The 13691-nt window shown below is 36.1% G+C and overlaps 1 protein-coding gene across 1 annotated transcript in view; it reads left to right on the top strand.

The window, feature by feature from the left end:
• The window catches only part of LOC124788203 (ABC transporter G family member 20), a 395732-nt gene extending 382820 nt beyond the window's left edge, over positions 1-12912 (top strand). The window contains exons 13-17 of the mRNA XM_047255380.1: positions 4222-4292; positions 5954-6042; positions 7746-7922; positions 8038-8124; positions 11584-12912. Of these exons, the coding sequence (XP_047111336.1) occupies positions 4222-4292; positions 5954-6042; positions 7746-7922; positions 8038-8124; positions 11584-11798 (639 nt within the window). The 3' untranslated portion in view covers positions 11799-12912. The remainder of the gene's footprint in view (positions 1-4221; positions 4293-5953; positions 6043-7745; positions 7923-8037; positions 8125-11583) is intronic.
• Positions 12913-13691: the final 779 nt, after the last annotated feature.

Raw genomic sequence — 13691 nt, 5'->3', positions numbered from 1 at the left:
ATTTCCTGGGAACAAGCTTTTATTATCCTGCTGAAAATGCCATCAATTCCATGTGAGCTTTTATTCTTGAGGGAGTTTATTACCTTCTTAATTTCAGAAGGAGAGGTGGGTGGAATTTCAATTGTATCAAATGGTGTGGGTAAGGCCTCTTCCATTAACTGCCTTGCTTCTTCTAATGAACATTTAGATCCTATTTTCTCTACAACATTTAAAAAATGATTATTCAAAATGTTTCTGACTTCCGGGTTGTTGTTTATCAAGGTTCCATTCGCTTTGATGGTGATGCCATAATCCTGTAATCTTGGTTGCCCTGTCTCCCTTGTAATAATATTCCAAATTGCTTTGATTTTGTTATCAGAGGTATTAATCTCAGACATGATGCACATGCTTCTGGACTTTTTAATAACCTTTCTTAACGTAGCACAGTAGATTTTGTAATATTTGGCTGTTTCTGGGTTATTACTCTTTCTTGTTGTTAGATACAGTTCCCTTTTGTGGTTACAGGATATTTTTATTCCTTTAGTAAGCCAATGCTTTTTGCATGGTTTCTTATAATTAGATTTAACTACTTTCTTGGGGAAACAGTTTTCAAATTCTCTTACAAGTGTATCGTGAAATAAGTTATATTTTAAATTAGCATTGGGTTCCTTGTACACCTCATCCCAGTCTAACTGCTGAAGATTTTCTCTGAAATTTCTAATTGTTGAGTCATTAATTGAATGCACAACTTTGGAGGGTAGTTTTGAATTACTGAATGGAGCTATGTCATATACTGTAACTAGCTCAGCAACATGATCAGAAAGCCCATTCTCAACAGGACAAAAATTTATGTTTTTTTAAAACCTATCTTGATCTATAAAAATTTTATCTATCAAGGTACTGTTGTCCTTTACTACCCGGGTAGGAGTCCACCTCCGGTAGCTGAGTGGTCAGCGCGACAGACTGTCAATCCTAAGGGCCCGGGTTTGATTCCCCAGGGGCTGGGTGTTGTGTTGTCCTAATCATCATCATTTCATACCTATTGAAACGCAAGTTGCCGAAGTGGCGTCAAATCGAAAGACTTACACCAGGCAAGCGGTCTACCCGACGGGAGGCCCCCGTCACATGCCATCATCATCACCCGAGTAGGAAAATTAATGACAGATGTCAAATTGAATGAACCGAGCAAGACTTCCAGGTCATTCTTCCTATTACACTCTTTCAGTGAATCAACATTGAAGTCCCCACAAATAATAATTTGCTTTCCCCTATCTGACAGATAGCACAACAAGGCATCCAAGTTTTCCAGGAATAAATGAAAGTTTCGTGAAGGGGACCTATATACTGTTACAATTATAAAAGAGCCCTCCTTCAGTTTAAGTTGACAGTCACTTGCTTCTATATGTTGCTCTAGACAAAACTTTTTTGTATCTAAGCTTTCTACACAGTGATAACTTTTGACATATATGGCAACTCCTCCTCTCACCTTATTCTCTCTACTCATATGTGCAGCTAGTTTATAACCACTGATATTTACCTTTTCCATATCAGACACAATGTGATGCTCAGACAGGCATAGTATATCTATTATGTTATCAGATTCAATGTCATCTAAACAAACCAGGAGCTCATCTACTTTATTCTTCAATCCCGGAATATTTTGGTGAAAAATGGTAACATTATTTTTTACTTTACTTTTGTGAGAATCTACTTTTTTCTTTAATCCACCAATATTTTGTTTAAATATGGTAACATTATTACTTACTTTCCTGTTGTGAGAATTTTGTGAGTTTTGGACCTCTTTAGCACCTGCCTGCCTGAACTTCTCAATGGACACTGATGTTAGTCTAAAAAAGAGGTACATCCATGAGTAGTAGTGTCCCCCCTTGTGGATTTCACTAACAACCTGGCCAGTTTACCCTTCCTTTTCCTATTGAGGTGTAGGCCATGCCCTGTGAAATCCCCCCTATCAATAGCCTCGACAGAGTGGCCGTCCTACGCAACTGATCCAATTCCATATTTACCCTCCTGACAGAGCGGTTCAACTGGGGCTGATCATGCCACAAGAAAGCAGGCACCAGCCCAACATTGGTATGGGTTTCACCAGGTCACACTCAATACTGTAGCCCTGATCCCTGTCGATACTGCTTCCCACTCCACCCACTATCATCACATGATCCTGCTTTGTGAAACCCTTCCACAAGGAACCTATATCCTCTACCACCTGCACTTGGCTTGAAAAAGTTTGTGACCTGGTACCTGTCACCCAATTTTTCCTTCAAAATCTGGCCCACACCTCTTCCATGGCTGCTACATAGCAATAGAACTTTCCTCTTACTTTCTACTTTTTTTGAAACAGTTGGTTTCCTAGTGAGATTCTGTTGCATCTTAACTACATCTACTTCTACTGGAGCCTCTTCCTTACTTAACTGTGGTAGCAAGGCAAATCTATTGGTTGTGCCAATTGGGAAACTGTCAGACACTGTCCTCTTTCTGTGGCCCCTGTTCCCAGCTACCACTTTCCACCGCTGTTTACCCTCCTCCCCACTTAACCTCTTCAGTTCCTCCCTCGCTCTGTCCAAATCAGCCTGAAGGGGATCTAATTTTCTCCTCCTGTTCAGCTATAATCCTATCTCTTGAGCAAACCCTACAAAAGAATGGAAGAGTCTCGTTTGGTTCCCCAATTCCCACACTGCTACAATTTCCCCAATGAAACCACCTGTCACAACAGCTGCACAAAACCCCTGAACTACCTTTCCTACAGCAGCTCACACACTTAGTATCCCTGGCCCCTGTACACCCCTTACAGGATGCCTAGATCTACCATTGACATGCTGCTCATAGTCAAGTGGATGAATAATGATGAATGATGAATAATCCATACTTCCTGCAGAGGAGAAAGGATCTGCAGGAAAGAACAGTGCTTGAGCCACCTTTGGTATCACAGCTACATGACTCTCATGAACTCTTCCAATGCACCAATTTGCAGCATCTGCCAATCATTTGTCAGGGCAATTTCCAGTTACTCATAAATGTTGACTAGCTCGTCCCGTGTTTGTGAACTACATTCACAATGGGGCTCCACTGTGATTGGCATAACAAGGACAGTGAACAAGCAATTTTAAACTAAGCTTGCTGAATATCTTTTTATCTGTTGAGTTAAAAAAATTACTAATTCCATATAAGAATTGAAGCAAATCCAAAAAAAGTGAGATTTTTATTGGGGCAACTGAAAAACCTGAGGTAAAGATTACTAGTTTCCTAAAACTTTTTGAGGTTAATTATAGTCACTAACAAACTTCAAAAAAGGAGTTAATTTACAATAAATGTGAATAATATATACTGCTCTTGAAACGGAAAACTAAGTGTAAAATTTTCAAAAATATAATTTTGTAACCTCAAAAATTCTCAAAAATAAGCAATTCCTCAAGTAATTATACAATGAAATTAGAGAACAGCTGTTTTGAATGAGGATAGGCCTGCAGTTCTCAAACATTTTAAAGAGCACAAATAAGTTTAAGCTTACGATTGATGATAACAGTACGAGTTTATCATGGTTTTTGCAAATGGTTAAAATTTCACAATATATCACAATACAAATGAGTATTAATGACTGGTTTAAGACCCGAGAGACACAAGCCACCCTGGCACCAAGCTCCAAGGGCCACCAGAGGCACAACAGAGGCAAAATTTCCATACAGAACATAAAACTATCAGTAGTGGTGCCTTGGGTACCAAGCTGTGTGGGGTGCTAGTGATCTCCAAGTGCAAGATTTTTTTTACATTTGTATCCCACTTAGAAGCAAAACCTGATACATGTGAAATGTATGCCAGAAAAGTGGAGGGGAGGGGGGAGGGAAGGGGGAGAAGAGGGGTGCCAAATGCTAAGATTAGCAGAAGTGATGCAAAAAGTAAAATATGTGAATCTAGAATTTCAAATTGGTGCACAAATCATTGTGAAACATTAAAATTTTCTGCAAGCACTACAACAAATCTTGCATCTAACTTCACAATAATTCTTTTATTTCATGAACTGAATAACTTAATACATAAGTTATGTATTTGAATAGCTGGAAAGATTACCTATTAATTTTCAAATGAACAGAAATAAAGGAAATGTAAATAGTAAGCCCAAATATGTAGTGAACGTAACTGAAATCTCTGTGTCATAAATAAAGCCTGCTTTTTTGGCTTTCTCTTTGTGAATCTATTTTCATAAATGCATTTTCTTATCTTTTCCAGTTCCAAGAACCTGTCTATGGCACAAATGATCCAAGCTTCACTGATTTTGTAGCACCTGGTGTTATACTCACGTAAGTCTTTTCTAGCATTGTTAACATTCACTGTACTTATACAGAATAGTTCCCCATTAAGAATAAAATAGCAAGTGAGTATATCAAATGTTATCTTTTATTCAAATTATGTACATTTATTTAAATACAGCAAAAGCAATTTACATCCTTCATTCAAAACTTGTGAACAGTAGTCTACTACCATAGTCACTGAAATGGTCTTAACAATGGAAAACATCATGAAAATAATTTCTAGCTACATGAAAGTCATTCAGAACATTACAGATTACATTTTTGTGCTTGTTTTGTGGATATGATATTAAGTGAACTTTGTAACTGCCATTTCAAGTTGTTTTTAATATGTTCCTCTTAAAATACACTGCCAGTTATTTTTTAATTGGATACAGTTTGTGCTCTTTTAATTAATGGAAAGAGTCCTAAAATTGCATTTAGCTAATGACAGTTATACAATCTGTAAAATTTTAGGAATCATAGATGTAATTATGTGTTGAACATGTAAGACCTAATTTCCTTTGGTGTTTCACTGTGGATTAAAATATTAATGAAAATTTTCACTGACTTAGCTGACTCCTACTTGTTCTTTCCATAGTGTATGCCAAAAGTTGTGACATAAGTTATTTCCATTTTCTGCATACTTTTCAGAATAATAGAGGACATGACGAAAAAAAAAAAAAAAAAAATATTGTGAGAAATGCAACAGGGGAATTGTGTAAGATATTGTAATATTAGTGGAAAGGATTTGAAAGGTTTAGAGAGAGTAATGTTTCTCAGAAAAAATGAGATAGATATGGAGAAAATATAGAGGGAATGGGCAGGAAGGGGGCAGGTATTGAGGACAACGAGCAGTAGGGAGGGAGCAGGGTAATGTGTGTAGCTATAAGGAAAGTGCTTATTTTGTTGAAACTACCTGCACTAAATATTTAATTACTTGCAAACATGTCACTTTTCACTGCCCATTGTAGTAGCTTTAACATATTCTGTGACTGAAACTGTATGTATGTGTTTCAGGAAAAATAAAAAAAAAATACACTGAGGATGCCACAACTGTAGTGAAACATGTTTGGGCATTAAAGCAAAACAATAACTGTGTACTTGGAAAAAGGCAGACTCAGGAACAGAGCTTAAAATTCCAATATGATAATTTATGTATTATTTGTTCAACTTTTCTTTATCTGTAATGGAAGGTGTGGAGCGAGCATAGGAAGCAAGTTCCACCCAGTATGCAGTCTGCTGCATAAGTATGAACAGTATGCACAGAGGGGAGGGTGGGCAGGACATGAGAACAAAATCTTCAAATTTCATGCAGTTCTGGGAATAAATATGTAGTTTGTATAAGGCAGTGTGTGTGAAGGACCAAGAATTACTCCCTCACTCATTTTGAAATAAGTACATAAACAAACTGTCAGTGCAGCACAACATTCACTATGTGACTAATTGAATACTGCATGCAGTTCTAAAATTGTCTGTTGGCATTTGCTAATAGCCTGAAGTCTTCCAGATTTTCACTCTTCCAGATATATGGAACAAAACAATACAAACGAAAAAATAGTATTTAGATCAGAATATAAGAAAAATCAATAAATATCTACACCTTATCTATCTCATCTGGTTTCTTGAGTGAGTTGAACATTAATGATCAATCTTTCTTTTTTTAATTTCAGGATTGTGTTTTTCTTGGCTGTGGCTCTGACCTCATCAGTTCTTATTATTGAGCGAATGGAGGGTCTTCTTGACAGGAGCTGGGTAGCAGGTAACCTGCACAGCAGTCACTTGATTGCTGTTACTTTATTTTTCATGCACCAGACAGGAAAACCAACACTGTTTGTCATAATGTTGCTTCATAATAAACAAGCTTAATCCTTTTTTCACTGGATTTTGTTGTTCTGTAGATGTCCACTGGAAAAATGAAAAAATCCTTAAAATTTGACACTAGTAGAGAATTAGACTGATTTTTAGTATAGAGATTTTACATTTTACTCTAATCCATGAAAGTGTTGCTGCATTGTAATCAATATATATATTGTAGTTCCATTTTATTGAAAAAGGTGCTGTGCTACTCATAAATACAGTGCTGGACAAAAAAGTGAAGTATCCAGAAGGCAAGGAGGAAACAAAATGAGACTTCATGGGTGATGTTATTTCAGTGATTACAAACGCAAGTAAAATACACAAAGAATTTGGCAATATTAGCTCACTCATCAGTATGACATTTACTCTGGCCTGGCTGCAGAAGCTGATGCAGTTTCAAGGAGTTAAATAAAGCCAATGTAGCCTCTATGAAGTAATCTGACTCACAAGCTGATTTTGATATCCTGGATACTGGCACTCCGACCAAGTTGACCTCAAAGCTGGTCCCATACATTTACTAATGGGGACAGGTCTGGGTGTTTCTTGCTGGACACAAGGGTACCTCAGTATCATGCAGACAGTTCACAGAAACACATGCCATGTGTGGGTCAGCACTGTCCTTTCAAAAATAGGCACCACAGTACTGTCATATGGGGATGTAGGATGTCCATGAAACACTGTTGTGCCATAAGAGTTCCCTCAGTCACAAGCAACTGTGACCTGAAGTCATACTCAATGGCTCCCAACACAATGATCTCAGAAGTTAATGCCACAGTGCCTCTCTGGAACATTGGAAGAAAGAGAATTCTCCCATGGTTGCCACCATTCTCACCAGCTCACTGGCATCCAGGATGGTGCAGAACTATGATTAATTGCTGAACACAATGTGATGCCATTCATCAGAAGTCCATAATTCCCAGTCATGACACCACTCCAAACACAGCAATTTGTGTTCTAGTGTTAACAGCAGCCTACACATGGGAGAGTAACCCCATAGTCTCTCTGTTACTAGTCTCCAGTGAATGATCTAGGATTCCACAGAATGTCACAGGGAGTCCATTACTTGTTTAAGTGCAGGTGAAGATGTGAAGGGGTTGAGATGTGCTTGGTGCACAATACAATGATCCTCCCTTGTGGCAGTCAAATGTGATCAAGTGGAGCATTAATGAGGAGTATGCCTGTCCTCACATTCCCATGCTGCTCAACATGGGATCACTGTCACATACAGACAACCCCACAAATCTTGATATTGCATGATACAACCAGTTGACCAAAAGGAGATCCACAGTGAGGCCTCTTTCTGACTCTGTCAGTTGCTGATAACCATTCTTCACACATGAGTATGTGGCATCTTCACTGGATGGTTCACATTTTCATACTCCTTATGATAAAATCCATGGTATCACAAACTGGAAGGTTTGATGATAAACTTTTCCATACATAAGACTTGAGAAGTCCGGTAACTGAAAATTTCAAATAGACTTTTGTCAACAACAACAAAACAGTTTTAACAAATCAGTGCTAGTTGATTGTAAAACTATTATAGCTCTTACACTGTTAATTTATTCCTTAATTTTTGAAGTTGATTTTAATTTTCTTTTACAGGTGTAACACCATTTGAAGTACTGTTCTCACATGTAATAACACAGTTTGTGGTGATGTGTGGTCAAACAGCTCTAGTACTAATATTTATGATTGTAGTATTTGGTGTTCAGTGCAAAGGAGACATTGGTTGGGTGGTAGTTCTGACAATTCTGCAAGGTCTCTGTGGCATGTGTTTTGGTAAGTAGGCTATAGCACTGTGGTTTTGCTATTCTATTTAAACTGAATTAAGCATTTGGTTTGTGTAACATTAATACCCAGGCAATAATTTAACTTTAATTACTTGTGTTTCCAGGATTTGTTATTTCTGCAATTTGCGAACTGGAAAGAAATGCTATTCAGCTGGCCCTGGGTAGTTTCTATCCCACCCTACTACTCAGTGGTAAGTTAAAAAAAAAACTCTTTAATTACAATCAGCAATCACTTATTTAAGACATTATGATAGCTTTTGACATTTTTAGTGTAATTACACCTTACCTTGTTATTTTTCCACTACTTCTATTGTTCAAGTCCTTCATAAAAAAATTCTCACATACACATCAAAAACAGATGTGTAGTTATAAAAAAAGAGTTGGAGCCAGTATAATACATATCATATTTACAATCCACAACAAGTTCTGCAATACATTATTATAATATTTATTCTATAAATCACATTCATTCATCATCTTCCAAAGATTACACTGAGGACAAGCCCCAGAAATAGAACACACAGAAAGATAACCAAGAAAGCACTTGTCAGAAAATAATTAACTGTACACTTCATTGTTGTTGTAGTCTTCAATGCAAAAACTGGTTTGACACAAGTATCCTCACTAGTCTTTCCTCTGACAGTCTGCTTATCCCTTTGTAACTATTGCAGTCTACATCTATTTGAACCAGCTTTCTGTGTTTAAGCCTTGGTATCTCTTACTAGTTTTTACCTCTTGCACTTCCCTCCATTACTTATACTGTGGGATAGCTACCAGTATCATCATGTTTCAACATGTGGGAATGAAATACAAATTTATTAAAAAGACAAGAAAATATTAACACAAGGTCATTGCGTACTCTCTGAATTTCTCTCCATGTAATAGATTCCATTAGATAAATCAAAACTGATATAAGTGTCTACAGTTCTTTCAAAACATTAAAACAAAAAATCATAAGATGTGCTCACCATGCATATAAAATTTTTGAGACTCTTAGTTTTATGCTGCTTTATTCTCCAAAAGTTAGCTGAGAAATTTGCAATTGATATATGTAAAAATAAAAATGCTGCTACTGGTGTGTGTGTGTGTGTGTGTGTGTGTGTGTGTGTGTGTGTGTGTGTGTGTGTGTGAAAGGGTGAGGGAGGACAGGGGAAAGGACAGGAAGGGTGATGCGCACACACATTCTGTACTGAACTGAATTAATTTTATTGTTGTAGAGACCTCAGAGGTATTACAAGGGTCAAAAGAGCTACATATACAAGAAATTATTAATTATACCTCATTTTGAACTTTTGGAAAAATGTGCTTTATATTACTGTTTACACTGAGCTTATATAAATTTTGTCTCACTTTGCTGTGTTTTAATTCTCTAGAGTAAATGAAGAAGTTTTCTTAATGTGTTATGTTACTAACTACAATAGCAAGAAAAATTTTAAGACTGAAGTCTCTTTAAGTGTTCTTGTTGCTAGGCCTACGATCAACTCTGGGTGCTGTGCTGCATGTTATCCTCACTGCTTTCTTTTGTGATTTCAACACATTGGTTATATTTTTGTGGTTGCCCACAGAATGGTGCCATACACTGCTTGAAAATGTTTTAAGGAATAATAGACAATTTTCAGCACTGGAATACCATCACAAAATTGTACTACCTTGGGGCAAATATACCTTTACTAATCTACATACTACCTCTCTTTTATCCCAAGATAGTTTCAAATCAATTTTTATCCCAAGGAAATTAGCGGCACTTAATTCCTGTTCCAGTTGTGTGTTATGATTCCACATAATTATAAAGGTATTTTACTTTATCCTGATCACTACAGAGGGAGTCTGTATTAAGGAAAGCTACAACATTGTCTGTGGTCAAATATCTTTCATATTTCAACATTTCTATTGACTCCAGCATTATACAGACCACTAGATCATCAGCAAGGACATAACTGCATGTTCCCATTACATTATTTGGCAAGTCATTAATGTAAATTATAAATAAGATTGGACCCAGTACCAAGCCTTGAGGAATGCCCACAAGACCTGGACTGTGCAGTATTAATAATCATTTTCTGCATTGTACAACTGAAATATGATTTCACTAATTCATCAACTTTCTCTATACTGCCATAGAAACACAATTTATTTAATATTTTATGGGATGCTGTGTCAGAAGCACTGATAAATCAATGTCTACTTTGAGCCAATGATTTGCTATCTACTTGTGTAATGGATTATTTCAGAAATGATGCAGCAGCTTCAATTGTAATAACACATCAACTGAAACTAAGCTGACAGTCACTGAACATCTTGTTTTCTTCCAAATAATTCAAATCTGTTTATTCAGTATAGCTTCAATTACTTTTGTAGCACTGTAATTGTTATAACTTGAAAATCTTCGTTTTCTATGAACTGGAGTAGCTTTTACATACTTCACAGCCCTTGGGAACTGAGCTTATATTATGCATGTACTCACTACATTTGTCAATGGTTCTGCTAGGTCAGCTGATCCAATTTTGAAATTTCTGAATTCAGTCCATATTTATCACTACTGAAAACTCCATAGCTTGTGGTCTAGTGGTTAGCATCATTGTCTCTGAATCACAGGGTCCTCTGTTCAACCTTTGCCATGTCTGAGATTTTCTTCAACCAGGAGCTGAGTGTTTTGCGTTGTTCTAATCATTTCATCTCATCTTCACTGACATGAAAGTCACCTAAGTGGTGTCAAACAGAAAGACTTGCACCAGGCAGTTGAACAATCCTAGATGGGGTCTCCCAGCCAATAATGTCATATCATCATTTCATTTAACATTGAAAATATTTTTCATTGTTTTCAACACATACAGGTTTTGTTCCTCAATCAATCTAAGTTAAATTTTGGCTATGGATTTTTAATTTTTCTAACTGTACATTCATCTCCTTTATTTTTGTCTAGCAATAATTTGGGTTTGTCTTTCACGAGTTATTTCAACATTATCTACTAACGAGTTATTTCAACATTATCAACTAATTATCTATAATAAATACACTGTTATAACAAAGTCTCGGCAGATTAGGTGAAAAACAAAAGAAATTCATAACTTAACCATATAACAAAAAATAAATCAAGGCAAATTTTAACTTTTATGTTAGCTGTCACAGTTCTTCATTTATCACTTGATATTTGCTTTATAAAATCAATCTATGAAACTTAACGTGATCTAATTGGTAGAGCATTAGAATTACTTACTTTTGCTATGAGTAACTCACATTGGAGTTTAAAATGGAAGGTCCTGGTTTAATGACAGTTGGTGTTGTCTGAAATATAATAGATCAAATATCAAAATACAATAGATCAAATATCCTGTTCATTCTTTGTTTTCTATAACCTGATATGATTTGTGTCATACTGTTAGGATCTTTTTTCTACAACTGTAATAATATATTGGGAATAATTTAGCTTCTTTGTGTGTAAAGACACATAAAAATTTCCTTAGATAGTAATTAAATAAGCTATATGTCAATAATATCTAAACAATTTTAATTCTCCAAAAAATTAAAAAAATCTAAATGTTGAGGATACTTCTATCATTATAACATTAATATATTTATTGTGCTCTGTTGTATAAAGGTGGTGTAACAAGAAGAATCAACTATTTAACTCTCATTATCTTTCACTTCAGGTGTGATATGGCCAGTTGAAGGCATGCCAATTGTCCTGCAATACATCAGTCTGGGTTTACCTCTAACCATGGCCACCACTGGCCTCAGAAGTATGCTGAGTAGAGGCTGGACGATAACTCAGCCAGAAGTTTACAATGGTTTCATTGCCACCATCACCTGGATTGTTCTCTTCCTCACAATCAGTTTGATTGTCCTCAAAGTGAAGAGAGGTTAATCAGTATAGAAGGAGCCTTGTAGGAGTCTTAATATTTGTGTTGCTCCATGAGCATCACATTCCTTGTTGGTCTGTCAAATGTGCCAGTGATGTGGAATGACAAACACATGAAAGAAATTTGAACAGCTGCTGGACAGAATAAAGACTGCTACAGCAACAAGTGTGCCGAAGATTCCTCAGTTTTACTGTCTGTGTGGTATAGTGAAACTGCAAAACTAAAGATACAGTCTCACTGACTGTGAGTGTGTGGCTGTGTTAATGGTGTATATTTTGTGTGCTTTGTGGCAGTGAAACAATCACTGCAATATATTGTGTTGGTTCTGAATGGCCAAATGTATGACCATTTACTATCATTCATCCATATTGTTTTTCAGTTTTATAATAATTTTAAAGTTCATATGAAGCATTTAAATCCCACTTTTATTTAGGCATTGGAAAAAATGGCAAGGATTTACACACATCATATTTGTATGAAAATTAATTTCACTTTGTCAGGATTGGAAGGAAAGGAACAAACTTGACTTTTACATTTTTGGTAGCCTACATACTATGGGAATATGAGTAAAAATCTGTATCCATCAGGAGCAACTAAAGGTGGGATATAATGTATAAGGTGCATTTTAATAAATATTTATGAAACAATGTTTACAAAAAATTTCTGAAATTATTAAATACCACTGCACCAGAAAGACTTTATCAAAAAACCTGAATTTTTTATGGATATTCTATGGTACTTCATTCAGTAATTGCTGCAGAGGCCTCTGCCCTATTTGTATGTGGCCCACAGTAGATATATTTTTTTTCTGACATATCTCTGGAGGCAGTCAATTTTAAATGTTATGTCAATTTAAATTGCACTTTATGTAATATTTTTTTTAAAAAGTGAAATCCTCAATATGGTCTGCAGATACAGTTCCAATTGTTTCCATGTGCTTTCAGAACAGATACAATTTTGTTTTGTGGAAATGAGCTTTGGAACAGCTCCTTCTCACAGAACATTTTGTTAATTTTTTATAAATACCATTATTCATATTTAGTCTGTGATTTACTTTTAAGCAGTGACTGCTTTAAATATGAGAATACTTGATACTGTTGTACTTAACATTGTTTGTTCTATCTGAATCCAAACATTACATACTGTACCTCAGAAACAATAAATATATTTGTTATACTACAATGACAAAAGTATTTTTAAATTCTGTTATAGACAGATGAAATGAAATCCTAGCCAACTAAATAATTTTTAAATAACTCAAGTTCCAATTGAACTCAATATTATCTTCAATGTGACCTAGTCTCCAGACACCTTTCCTGCTGATTTCACAGAAGTGGGGCCATCCAACTAATATGACCTTGCTACTATTACAGTGCTTAGTCATTAGGGGAAGGCTTTTCACTAAGATCTGATACAATGAAAGCATAATTTGACTAGTTCTTCCTTAATCACTGTGAATAGTCTTTGCTGGCTTTCGGCCAAACTAACCTAGTGCACAAATATGTGTGCTGGCATACAGTTTTAATCTACCAGATAGCTCCACATCAGTGCATAATCTACTACAGAGTGAAAATTCATCCTGGAACCCTAAGGCTGTCAATAAACCATGTTTCCACAATATCCTTTTTCCAGGAATATTAATCCCACTACACACCAGGTAGGCAGGAGAACTTCTTTCCTGCTCAGAAGGTAGGAAATCAGGTACTGGCAGAAGTAAGCCTGGAAGGCAGATCATGAGTAATTATTGGATAGCTCAGTCAGTAGAGCACTTTCCCACAAAAGGCCAGGGTCCCAGGTCCATGTCCTGGTAAGCCACATTTTTAATCTGCCACAAAATTTCAGTTTCTGGTGTAGCTGGACTTAGAGCAATAACTCAGGGGAAACAAAGATTGCGCTTT

This window comes from Schistocerca piceifrons, chromosome 3 (genome assembly GCF_021461385.2).
Source record: "Schistocerca piceifrons isolate TAMUIC-IGC-003096 chromosome 3, iqSchPice1.1, whole genome shotgun sequence".
Classification (NCBI taxonomy): domain Eukaryota; kingdom Metazoa; phylum Arthropoda; class Insecta; order Orthoptera; family Acrididae; genus Schistocerca; species Schistocerca piceifrons.
This window is presented reverse-complemented; position numbering and strand designations above follow the sequence as displayed.